General features: G+C 43.0%; 1 protein-coding gene across 3 annotated transcripts in view; it reads left to right on the top strand.

The window, feature by feature from the left end:
* LOC102374608 (GDNF-inducible zinc finger protein 1-like) overlaps positions 1-12461 on the top strand; it is a 39503-nt gene extending 27042 nt beyond the window's left edge. For 2 of the 3 annotated variants that reach the window (XM_025202031.1, XM_025202033.1), the window contains exons 3-8: positions 1451-2389; positions 5018-5185; positions 5572-5666; positions 6974-7141; positions 8827-8984; positions 10312-12461. In XM_025202031.1, the coding sequence (XP_025057816.1) occupies positions 1451-2389; positions 5018-5185; positions 5572-5666; positions 6974-7141; positions 8827-8984; positions 10312-10557 (1774 nt within the window). In that variant the 3' untranslated portion in view covers positions 10558-12461. The remainder of the gene's footprint in view (positions 1-1450; positions 2390-5017; positions 5186-5571; positions 5667-6973; positions 7142-8826; positions 8985-10311) is intronic. The other variant, XM_006015423.3, reaches the window with a different exon arrangement.
* Positions 12462-12718: the final 257 nt, after the last annotated feature.

Raw genomic sequence — 12718 nt, forward strand, 5'->3', positions numbered from 1 at the left:
GGCAGGGGTCTCCCCATGGTTTTCTCTCCCCTCCCCCACACCTCCTCCCCTGCCCCTAGTACTTACCAGCTTGGAGTGGCTGCAGCCGCTGCAGCTCCCTGCTGCAGCTACTGGGGGCTGCCTGAATCATCAAAGCCCTCTGAATCTTTGCCAAAGATTCAGAGAGCTTTGAATCAATTCGGACCTTTAAATTGGTTCCCTAATTCTATTCAGATTCGGAGATTCGGCCACCGAATCAGGCCGAATCTCCTCCGAATCGAATCACCACCCAAAGCTTCACACAGCCCTACTGTATTTACAGTCTGACGCATGATATTACCATATTTATTTGCATACCACACACGCACAGTTTCCCCAAAAAATAGCCTTCCAAAATTGGAGTACATGTCTTAATCAGGGAAACTGCCCTGAATAGAAGCATGGAGGTGCTGTAAAATGACTGATGCTTCTTTTTCTTCTCCTCCACCAGCTGCATGGAAGGAGTGGCAGAGGGAGTCCACCTGGGGCAGGTCTGGGGGTACAGTGGTACAGTCACACTCCTTTTTTATTCCTGTTCCACCTAAAGTTTAAAAACAACTGCCCTGCAGGACCAGTGGTATTTCTATTCATGCAGGCCTGAGAGAGTTAGTTGACTTCATGGCTAGTTATAATCTACCTGAATTCCTGCTAATCTCTTTGCTCAGCAGATGTTAATGACCCACTCCCTCTCTTAACATTCTTGATGTTCTGGTAATCAAACTATCCTTTCTTTGGCAATTTGGCTGTTAGCTATTCCTGGTCTTCCTTCTATTTCACAGCCCTACTCTTTCAAAATCCCAGAACTGCTCCTGGAATCTAGTCTTCAGCAGCAGCTACAGTTTCAGCTTTTGGCTGAACTGCCAAGAGCTGGCAACAGTTCAGCTGTGAAAGGTTTAGAACTGTAACTTTTTCCTAAGGAGGAACGGGAGAGTGATTGAACTGAAGATTAGGCTCTGTCCCTGCTCTTTGCAGCCATAACTCTACAAAAAAACCCTTTTTCTTCATTCTGCCTTCTCAAAAACAAGGTTTGTAGCTTATTTAGGGTTGTGTGATATGCAAGACAGTAATGTAATCAGATGATGTACATGTATGCTTTAGTGCGAGTGTCATCTTAATGATCTTTTTATCTTAAATTTCTGTCCAGAGTCTTTTCTCTGCCAGTCTCTCAGTGTAAATTTCATCATTAGCATTGCAGTCAGAGAAACCCATTGATTTTAAGTTACACTTTTACAGATGTAGGACAGTAAATAGTTTTCATGGTCTCACCCTGATGCAGTGTTTCTTTGCTGCCTTGCACTCAAAATGTTCTACCGGATTGTTAAATAACATAAAGAACCATTAAAAAGGATAAGAGTAAATACTTTTCATTCACATGCTCATGTAGAAATTTGAGTGTTTGAATTCTATTATAGTTGTGTTGTGTTTTTAACAGGAAAATACATGAGTCTGGGCAAGACAGGAAGCATACACCAATCTACTGGACGGTCGTTCCACCTACAGTTAGACCAGAAGCAACAGACTGTGCAATGGATGTTAATGAAGAAACTTGGGATGGGGAGTCGGTTACTGGATTGCAAAAAGGTGCTGGGAGCAAAGCAGCTATGGGCACTGAAGAAGAACCTGGCAGCTCCTATAATGCAGAAGTAGACTGCAGCAATGAAGGGAAAGAAAAGATAGACAAATATGGGGAAGATGAAGCAAATGGGGAAGAAGGAAATGAAGATGATGATGAAGATGAAGAAGAAACAAGTGTGAAGGGAGAAGATGCGGGTTATTCTGAACTAGAGGACAGTAAAGATAATGAGTATGTCTGTAATGATGATGGTGGTGTTGATGATGATGACGACGATGACGACTACTCTAATAGTAATGAAGGTGAAGAGAATGATTCAGATGAAGACTTGAAAATAAAGAAGGCTAAAAAAGGCAGGGTAGGAAAGAAGTCTGCCTATGTTATAACATGTGATAAATGTGCTGAGCAGTTTGTTTCTCGAAAAAAATATGTAGATCACTGCAAAGAAGTCCATCAATCCTTGCCTGGCAAAGTCTATCAGTGCGATATCTGTAGCAAGTCATTTGCTAGCTACAACAGCTGGAAAGAGCACAGAGCCTGTGTCCACACTGAAGAAAGGCAGTTTGCTTGCACCCTCTGCGATGCTACCTTTAAAAGAAAAAGAGATGTGAGGACACATTACATGCGGAAACATGAAGGCAGAGTCAAGCGCCCTCTCTGTTCTGTCTGTGGGAAGATCTTGAGCTCACGAACAGCGCTGATGTTTCACATGCGGACACACACAGGGGAGAAACCATACGAATGCAGCGTTTGTCATAACAAGTTTGCTCAGCCCTCCCAGCTTAAAATCCATACCAGGTCAGCCTCCAGAAACATTTTCCCCTTATTCTGCATGCTTAGCCTTCTACAGCATGCCTTCCCATTCCCCTCCCACTCCCTATCAGTACTCTGCAGTAGTCACCCAATAGGAAGGCTGGAATTTAGCATAATCATCTGGACTGGATTGTCCAATTTCATTGTGGCTGAGGACTGCATGTGGTGTCTGTATGTGGCCCTGGGGCCACACACCACACTGGCCATATGCTGCAGAGGTGGGCCCCCAGGATCCACCACCACTATCACCATATGGGTAGCACCGCTGGCACCTGGCCCCCTGGAACCTTCTTCCCTGCTGTGCAGCCTGCCCCATGAGGCCAGCACAAGTGGCACATGGCATGGGTGGCACATAGCTCCCTCTTGCACAGGCAGTGCCAGTGGCATGTTCCAACTCCCTCTTTCCCCCTCACCCGACCCTTCCCTGCCACTCAGCGAAGGGAGAGATGGCTGAGGGGCCCGTGGGCCATATGCTAACCACTTGTGGGCCACCAACTGGATAGCCCTGGTCTCAACTATTGATCAGTCTCAAGGGTTAGTTATTTTGTTTAATGAAAAGTTTCTGGTATGTTTCTAGGTCATGAAGTCATTCTTGGGAAGGACTAAGGCTTACCCATACACTGATGTGAAAGAAAATGTTTGAAATACAAATTACAGTAAGATTAAGGGGCAGAGTCTCATCTGATATAAAGAGCATAAAGAAGATGGCCATACTGGTTGAGACATTTGTCTAGGACTTCAGAGACCTGCCTTGCTACAGGCTTCCTGCATGGCCTTGGGCAAGTCATGTAGTGACTCTGTGACCCTATAGACTGAGGACAAATAGCTCTTCCCTTCCATGCAGGGGTCTCTGTGAGGATAAGTACATACAAAAAAGTATATGGTGGTCAGGTTCTACAGTGACAAATCTCTGAGATATTTAGATAGGAAGTGCATTAGCTCTATTTTGATGGATACCAGATTAAGATCTGACCCTCAATCAGAAGCGATGCCAGCAAAGCTAGGGGGTTGTTTTGCATAGCAGCTTCTTCTTGAGATGCAACATTTTGACTGACATCCCCATACTGCACGTGATCGTGCATGGGTCAGAAGCTGTAAAGTAGAATGTGGAAGCTGAGCACTGAGTTATGGATGGAGTGACCATATGTCCCACATTTGCCATGACAGTGCTGTTTAAAACATATGTCTTGTGTGCCACATCAGTTTGGTCAAATAAATGCATTGGTCTCATTTTCATTGGGACACCCAGGACTGTTATTTAAAATGAGACCATTTCACTCCCCCCTCTTCTCGTCTCTGGCCCACCCTGGATTTTCCATACTAACACACGCCCAATCTCCAGCATGCCCAGCTCAAACTGGAGCTCAGAGTCAGCTAAGCATGCTAGAAAATGGGGTATTCTGTTTTGAAACTAGGGAAATATTTTCATCCTGGGGACTGATGGCCCAGATGTCTGAATAGCTAATGTCTTAGCCAGTTTAAACCCAGATCCTCAACATAACATTTTTTGAAGCCCAGCTTGCGTGACTTTTCTTCCTGTCCTCTCCCTTTAAATATGGGAATGTTGTCCTGAATTAAGGACCACAGACCAGACCCTCAGCTGACAAAAGCAGCTGAGAATGAGGCCCAAGGTACATAGCAGCAGCCTTGAGGGATCTGCCGCAAGATGGAGGACTGAAGACACTTCTGTGTTCCCTCCACCAATTTTTCTTTTTAAATACAATCCATCTTTCACTGTTTGAACCATGAGTGATAGCCTTCAAAGGAAAGGAAAATGGTACTCTTTCTAGGTCTAACCAGAGGAGGAGTAGCACTGTTAATAGGAACCAAGATCACTAATATTAAAGTGTTTTAGTAGTGATGGAGTGATGTAGTAACCATGATGTTCCAGGAATTACGTGAGAGGCAGGGACTTATGTGGGTGATCCCAACTGCATGGTTGGGATAGACTTAAACAAGCATTCAAATGCGATGCATACTTCATCAAATCTTTTCATTCCTAAACTGCACATCCCGCAAACAGCATCAAGTCTCCAATGAAGACTGCTTCACATTTGAAATCTTGTCTAAGTCTATCTCAACCATGCAGTTGGTTAAATAAAAGATAATCATACACACAAATCCTTGCCTTCCTCATAATACTAAAGTGGAATTTTTGAAGGGTCAGTATTGTGACTGGACTCAACAGGCCACATCATCTATAGCATTGATGTCCACAGCTCTGCTAGCTTACAGAACTTTTCCAAGTTTATATCACCTAGGGGCCTGGCCTAGTGTACCTGTCAGACTTCAGGGGATGAGGACCAAAAATATGGTGACTCTGCAGCAGTAGTATTTGTATGTAAACGTATATGAGCTGTATGAATGATCACCTGCACTAACTAGTATTCTTTCTTCTCTATCCTTGTTCACCCTGCTGGAATGGGCAAGATGCCCTTTGATTTAATATAACTTTGGCTTTATCCATTTCCTGATGGACTGGAGCAAGCGTATACATATAGACACCCACAGAGTTTACCAGTCTTGGTTTTATCCTGAGGAGTAGGGTATGGACTTCAGCCCTTGGCCTATCCAGCAACCAGAACTGAACAGTATGTATAATCATTTGAACAGGTTGCTGTTCCTTTTGGCCGTAAAGTTTTTTCAGCTAGTTCTGCTATTGAAGGAACTGGGAGAGAAGAAAAAGGAACAGCCAGAGGAATACTTTACACATCTTGGCTTCCTTGAAGCTAGTAGAAGAGTCAGATCTCTAGCTGGCATGACTCAACAGAGCTCCTTCAGGTCAGTGGAGTTATGCTGACCTACTTAGCTGAGAGCCTTAATTTCTGGATACAAATCACTGCCCCTGCCAAGCACTTTCTCACTTCCGCTGTGTTCTTTTTGCAGGAAAATCCAAGCATCAGATAGGTCATTCATTGCAGCCCAAATTTGAGAGAATCTGTCTGAATCTTCCTGTACCTTTCCTGTAATATGTGTGCATGAAAACATTTCTTTGCTGAGCTGAACTCACTTATGCTGTCACATCCATGAAAAAAAATCGAAGTAAACTGTGCATAATATGCAAAGCACAGGCACTGAATTTCAGATGAAATGGTGTTTCAAAACCCCGCTGTATAACTGTTTTCTCAATAATTGTGTGTGCATGTGTGTGTGTTTGCTGCATATAGGTCCCATACAGGAGAAAAGCCATACGTATGTGAAGACTGTGGAGCTTGTTTTGTTGATAAAGGCAAACTAAATAGCCACAAGAGGACGCATACAGGTAGGCATTAAATCCTGCAGACCAGGCTTATAAAGGGAGTTGCATTTCCCTGTACCATCAACCCACATAGAAATCAACTGAAACTCTTGGCTGCAAATCATGACAGTGGGAGGGAGTGGGGCAGAAAGAGCACCATAGTTTCTGTAACTCATAGGGGAGGCTTAGACAATGAGAACCATAGAAGTACCTGAATAAACAGGTATTAGAAAGGCAGGTCTAGGGTGCAAAACAGCAAAATAGGAGGTGGGGATAGAAGTGGATGCAGAATTTGTCTGCATAGAAATAATGACTAAGGGAAAGTGAAGGGATAAGGTTATGATATAGAGCAGGGGTTGGCAACCTATGGCCCACAGGCCAGATTTAGCCCCAGGAGCCTTTTGATCCAGCTTGCCAACATGGGGCTTCAGAGGCATTGGGTGATGGGAGGTTTCGGCAGCTGTTGCCTTCTCCATGCTGGTGCAGGGAGAAGAGGCAGCAGCAGATGCAGAGAGAAGTAGCAGGTACCTTCCCTGTACTGGCAGTGAGTGCTTCCCCATGTCAGCGCAGAGAAAAGAGGGGAGCCAAAGTATTAAGATAATCCAAGATAAGGGAAGGATCAGTTGTGTTGAAGTCAGCAGCAGGAAAATTGTGGACCCTGAGACTTGGCCTGAAAGGTCTGTGGAAGATGTTAATTTACTTGTGCAATTGGGATTTGATGAATTTTATGCCAGATCTCCAAAACTGCACAACCTGGCATGCCTCGCATCCTTTCCTTTTTTGTTTTTTTAATTCCACATGCACTGGGTCCACAATATGGAGCACAAGTAGCTAAGTGCTCCTGGCTCACCAGCTGTCCCTTTCCTAGGTGCCCCAGGAACTTAAAAACTGAACACCAAATTTTAAAGATCTGGAGTGCTGTAACCCTGACATCGAGAAGTCAGTCTTCAATGTTGGGCTCACAACACCCCTACCTCCATCTGCCTCCAAGGATTGGGTGGGGGGGGACTCCCAGGTCCAGGATCTGGAGCTGCTCTATACTGGATCAACAATCATCTCGATGTCCAGACCTGACGTGGGGACAGCCTCAACATGCTACACATTCAGTTTAAGCCAGGATAGAAACAAGCTACAAAAATACAATGCAGAACATCTTTGTGGCTCATTTGCTACATTATCTTGCCATGAATTGGCTTTAATGTGTAGCACCATTACACTCTTATGGTGCAATTAACATGCCAGTTGTGCCATATATTTAACGTCTGTCAGGACCCAGACAGGTTACAGATGTCAGCATGAAGAGAATTCAGAATGCCTTTGCCTTTTTCTAGGAGAGCGTCAGTTTAAGTGTGATGTATGTGGGAAACATTTTGCCACCAATGAATACTTGAAGTGCCACAAGCGATGCCATATGGGAGCCAAGCCATACAAGTGCAATGTTTGTGGGAAGACATTTGGATTGAGAGCCTCGTTAGCCCAACACGTTAATGTCCATGCAGGTAACGAAGCAAAAAAGCCATGGCTTTTGCAGGACAAGAGCAAATATTGGTGGAAGCTGGGATCAGAAGTAATATGCCAACGGGCTGTTAAACTTTATTCAGCAACTGCTAAGTCATCTAAAAACAGGGAAAAGAGTGATGCAGAGAGAGAATCCACTCTCAGTATTTTAGAAATAGCAAACACACTGGAGTTGTCTGTTGAATTCAGTGTACAGAAGAGAAATGCTTTAAACCAAATGTATCAGAAGTGAATTTGATGCACTGTTTGGGACTTCCCTGTAAAAGATTCTGCTCCAACAAACACTCACGCACCTGCTCTTCAGCTGGCTAACTTGCAAAGCCTGTTTAAATTAGCTGGCAGCCCTAGGCATGTGTCCAAATGCCACTTCTCCATGGGCATCACTGGGGCAGGGACAGTACTGTATTTACTTGATTCTAAGATAGCTTTCCCCCATAGGGAAAAAAAGCCCCTCGTCTTAGAATTGAATACGAGGGTGATGGTGGGGGCCAGGGGCTACTGTGCCTCGGGGCCTTATCTGCAGCTCTCCTTGCTGCCTCTGCACCTTGCCATCTCCCCTCTGCAGCTGGTGTTCGCGACCTGCCCCCTCCACCCCTCTCGCCCCCACCCCCCATTATCCTTGCTCCACATTGGCAGAATCTGTCCCCATTCTAGCTTGGGGCACTGAACAGCCCAGTCCTGTAGCAGGGTCCAGCCCAGCCCTGTAGCAGTAGCATGCAGTCCACATGGCTGCTACGTGGCTGCTACAGGGCCAGACAGGGGCTGTGATCAGTGCCCCAAGCTAGAACAGGGATGGAGCCTGCCAGTGCAGAACAAAGGTAAGGTGCGAGGAGCAGGGAACAGAGGCTGAGTGGGAGCAGAGGTAGAAGGGGAAAGGGGAGGCTGCAGGGAGGCAGAGGTGGCCAGGAGGCAGATGCAAGCATGGAGCAAGCTGCTTGACCTCCCTACACCACCAGCTCCCTGGCAGTGGTGGGGAGGATAAATTAAAGATGACCAGCTCGTGCTGATCAGGCATGTTCAGGCAAGTAGCTACTTCCTTGAATATAAAATTTCCTATTCCCTTTGCAGACTCAGACAGAGAGCACTGCATCAGTTACACTTGGGTCATATTTTCAAACTTTTCTTCACAACCACTGAGCCTAGAAAAGTTCACCACTAAATTGAGGGAACTACTGTCCTAGGCGCCTGCCTGCAGGTACATGCTTGAGTCTGGCTTTGTTCACATGAACATAGTAGAACTAAGATTCATATCCAAGTGATTTGCATCCTGCTTAATTCACAGTAGGTTACTAAATTAAGGACAAGCTGCTCAGCCATTTTTGTGGCTTTCAGTTCAAAAAGTACTACCTCTCCACTTGGCTGGAACTCATCTTTGATGCTGCCCAGCTGAAGTGGTACCTCTAAAACAAAAGCCAGAGCAACCAGCTGTAGCACCTCAGCAGTTTCATATGTCACATACACAACTCTTTATACTGCTGGATACTTCCAAACCTTCATCTTTGCAGGGGGTTAGGAACTGAAACCTGTGAAATATCTGGGTTCTGCAGTCATCCCTTGGCACCACTTACCAGTACATGAATAAAGTTAAGCATGTGCTTTTGTGTCCGTAAGGATCACAGCTGAAAGAACTGGTCTTCAAAGTTTGTGATTTTTCATTTGTTTTCAGAGACTCGTCCCTATTTCTGTGAACAGTGTGGAAAAACATTTACTCAGCAAGGAGCTCTCAGGCGCCACCAGCGGATTCACACTGGAGAAAAACCATACAAATGTAGAGCTTGCGAGAGAACCTTTACAGACATGTCCACCTTGAGGAGACATGTATCGGTATGTTGCTGCTTTGCTACCTTTGCAGCAAGAGAAGTGTGGTTCTGAGGTTTAATTAGAAGTTAAAGAGGGCTTGGGGGAATACAGTTCTACAACTGAAATCATTTTTTAGCTTGGATATGTAAAAATAGACTATTTTAAAAGGTAGGTGGACTTATTACTATGGAGTATGTGCTAGCTAAACTGATATAACTGTTTTGTCTATCTACTCCTATATGCAGAAGGAAGCTGAATGAAACAGATTCACAGTGACAGCAATTTAGCTTCACCTACACAAGTATAGAGCAAATGGACAAAACGATTATATTGTGTCAGTGAGACATACGGTCAGCCTGGATAATTTAAAGCAACATACAGAGCTGTCCCTGGTGGGGTGCAAATCGGGGCAACCGCCCTGGGCCCCACACTTCGGGGGGGTCCCATGGATAATGTTGTACAGGCCCCGAGGGCACCACCACTCTGCACAGCTACCACATGCCGCCGGCTTTGCACTCTGACTGCTCACCACCGCCCACTCCGCACAGGCCCCACACAGGCTGATATGCCCCAGGCCCCGCACACCCCTAGGGTCGGCTTTGCCAGCATAATTGTTTTCTCCAACCATCAGGTTTTTAACGTGTATTTCTGAAGTGATAGTTTAAGGAAGAGAAGTGCCAAGCAACAAATGCTATACAACAAACCAGTTCCCAGTACCGACAATCAAACCAGTGATTTTTAAATGATGTTGGTTACTTTAAAAGCAAACATTGAACTTAAAGGAAAGAAAGCACTTGCGAGAGCTCTTGTGTTTCCTTGTTAGTGTGTTATAAAGGACAATTCCAGTATATGTAATCTATTTAATCACGGTTGCCCTGGAAAGTGGGTGAACCCTTACACTGCAGATATAGGAAATAGCATGGTGCTTCCCAGCATCTTGGAGGTCCCAGCATATTGTCAGAGTGTTTGATAGTATATGAAGCTCAAAGTGATAAATTAGACTACTGAACAAGAGCTCTAGGGATGACATTTGTGTTTTTGCAGTATTCTCTTTGCGAGAGAATCAGATTTTTCTCAATTGTCCATTTTTAGGTCTAGCATTCACCTGCATTCTGCTAACATCATATCCTGGCAAGGGGCCCAGACCACTAGAGTCTGGGTAAAACAGATTCATTGTTTTGAAGCCCAGCTAATGCTTGATCAGTAGTTGCCATTGCAGCATTGGAGTATCAAAATAAACTATAATCACATTTGAATTTGTTTTTGTTTCATCAAGTAAATCCTCAGGTGTTTTACATGACTGTTCAGAAATTTTTCCTTTCAGCCACAGTGTTTTGTTTTTTCTTCTTAGGTTCATGACCGGAATGCCCACTGGAGGAGTTTCTTAATAGATCTTACTAGCAAAAAAGACCATAACTGGTCCAAAATAGAAACCTTATCAGAGGTCCGCAGGGGGGAAGAGTCAGCACCAGAAGTCTGGTCAGTTGACCAAGGTACACTTTACAAACCAGAAATCAATAGCATGAAGAAAGCTGAACATATGCCATCTAGCATTAACAACACTCAAGAAGCTGATCATTCCAATTTATACTTGTAATTACTGTAACCAGAAAACTGTAAAATGTCTTCATACAATGTAGCTGCTCCATTTTTTAAACTATGGAAGATATGGTCTCTTCTTTTTACAGGTCAAATAATACATTGTAGTCAGAGAAGGATTCATATTCTTAACAGTAGTCTTTATACCCCTTAGGTTTTAGAACTGTATACAGTTTTATTTTTTAAAATCTTGAATATATCACCCAGTAAAATGCTCATTTATGAAAATATACATATGTATGTGTGTGTATGTATGTGTATACACACATATACATACATAGTGTTCTATAAACTGTTGTATGCCTTTATAATAAAGATACTATGATTAGAACACCTCATATAAAATGATCATCTATGCTGGAGCTATTTGATTTGTATGTATTTTATCGTAGAATTTTAGCTTTCTTGATAAATGCAGAATCGTTAAAATATTTGCTGTGAAATATTATAAACCAACTGGGACACAGCTGTGAAAAAAGCCTGTGGTATATGTACGCTGCTTCACAGCTTTATTCATTTCATTCTGTCTTGAGACTGTGATTTTTGCATTTGTCTTCTAGGCATAATTTCCTTGCGTGCTTAAAGTACAATTCTAAAATGCTTGTTTTTAAAAAGTGAGGGGTAAACACACAGGTCCATATGGATAATAAATAAGAAGAACTTGTGAATTATTGGCTCAGTTTGCTAATTCAAATTTTGATTTCACAACCCTGAATTAAAGGGAATGATCTTTTACCTGGATTGTAGGTCAGTTAGTCTTCTGAAAACTTGATTCACAATTCTCAGTGACTTTTATAGTTGTAGGTGCTAAGCATATCTTGAAATCTTGCCTTAAGATTACATTCTTTTTATTATTCAAAAAAAATTCCCCTCCATATACTTGTTATGATTTATAAGATTTTTATACACCAAATTTAGAAACTTTAGAGCTGTATTTCCCTGATCAGATGTAATAATCTACACAATATGAAAGGTCCAGTCTCCCAACAATAGCAGGATGGTCGCCTTGGATGAAATAGCTAGTGTTTCCTAAATAATGCTTTCTAAATAAAATTGTACCCAATAAATCAGGACACTGAGAGCCCAGGATTTCAACTGCAGTTAAGTGGGGGTGCTCAGCACCTCTTGGGAAAAGTCAGGCTATTTTTCTTTAGATGCTGAAATCATGGGTAATGTAAGTAGTCAATTAGGGAATGAATTAGAGTGTATTTTTGTTAAGTTGTTTCTAATTTGCTGTCTCATTTGATGTAGAAGTTGGAAGACTTGTAGTGTATGAAAGAGATGATTATAGAAAGAAAAAAAGTCTTGTTATTCAGGCAGTTGCTTGTCATGCTGGATTATTTTCCTGTCTCTTCCATGGAGTTCCCATTTAAAGTAAGGCGGGTTTTTTACCTGTGCTTTTACAGGTGGTCATAAACTCTGTTCTTCCTGATGGGAGACTTAAGACACTGAATTCTGATTTGTAGAAGTGCTGATAACTTGCTGCTTCAACTGAAGTCAGCATGACTTCCAACAAATAAAATGCTAAGGTCTCTGGAAAAAATTAAGCCATAGGAATTTTAATCAAATTAGTGTATGGTTTTGATGAGCAGATTGCTGCCTCCAAGTTTTCTCATCTATAAAAGGCCATTACATTATTGGCTAATGTTTGTGAAGCATTGAAAAATGTGAGGGATGAGTATCAGAGGAGCCCATGTAAAGATCAGTAATTCTGCATTCAGAGCAGAATTTGAGTGGTTTGCAGCATGTAAATGCTGGGATCACACATTGAACAGTGAAAATCAATCTAAATATTGCATAGCATTGCCCATGCTGAGCATCACATGCGAGCAAAACAAAATAGTATGTCATTGTGTGATTAAAGGCAGCGTCATGATACACACAAATAAAGAAGCAAATTGAATGTTGTACAGTTATATAACCAAACTTCTCACATTTTATTTTGCAGCCTTGATAATGTTCTTTCCCACAACTTTCTGTGTGCAAGAGGGAGGGAAGTTTGACTGACAACCAGATTCAGACTGACCTGGTTCTCCATCTGTGTAACATGACCACTCTTCGAGGGTCCACTTAACTGTTGTGCTGACTGTACCTGACCAATAGAAAGCAGGACAGAGTTGTACCTTAGACTAACTAAACTAGAGTTGCTCAACCTTTGG

The sequence above is a fragment of the Alligator sinensis genome, unplaced genomic scaffold (assembly GCF_000455745.1).
Source record: "Alligator sinensis unplaced genomic scaffold, ASM45574v1 scaffold140_1, whole genome shotgun sequence".
Lineage (NCBI taxonomy): Eukaryota > Metazoa > Chordata > Crocodylia > Alligatoridae > Alligator > Alligator sinensis.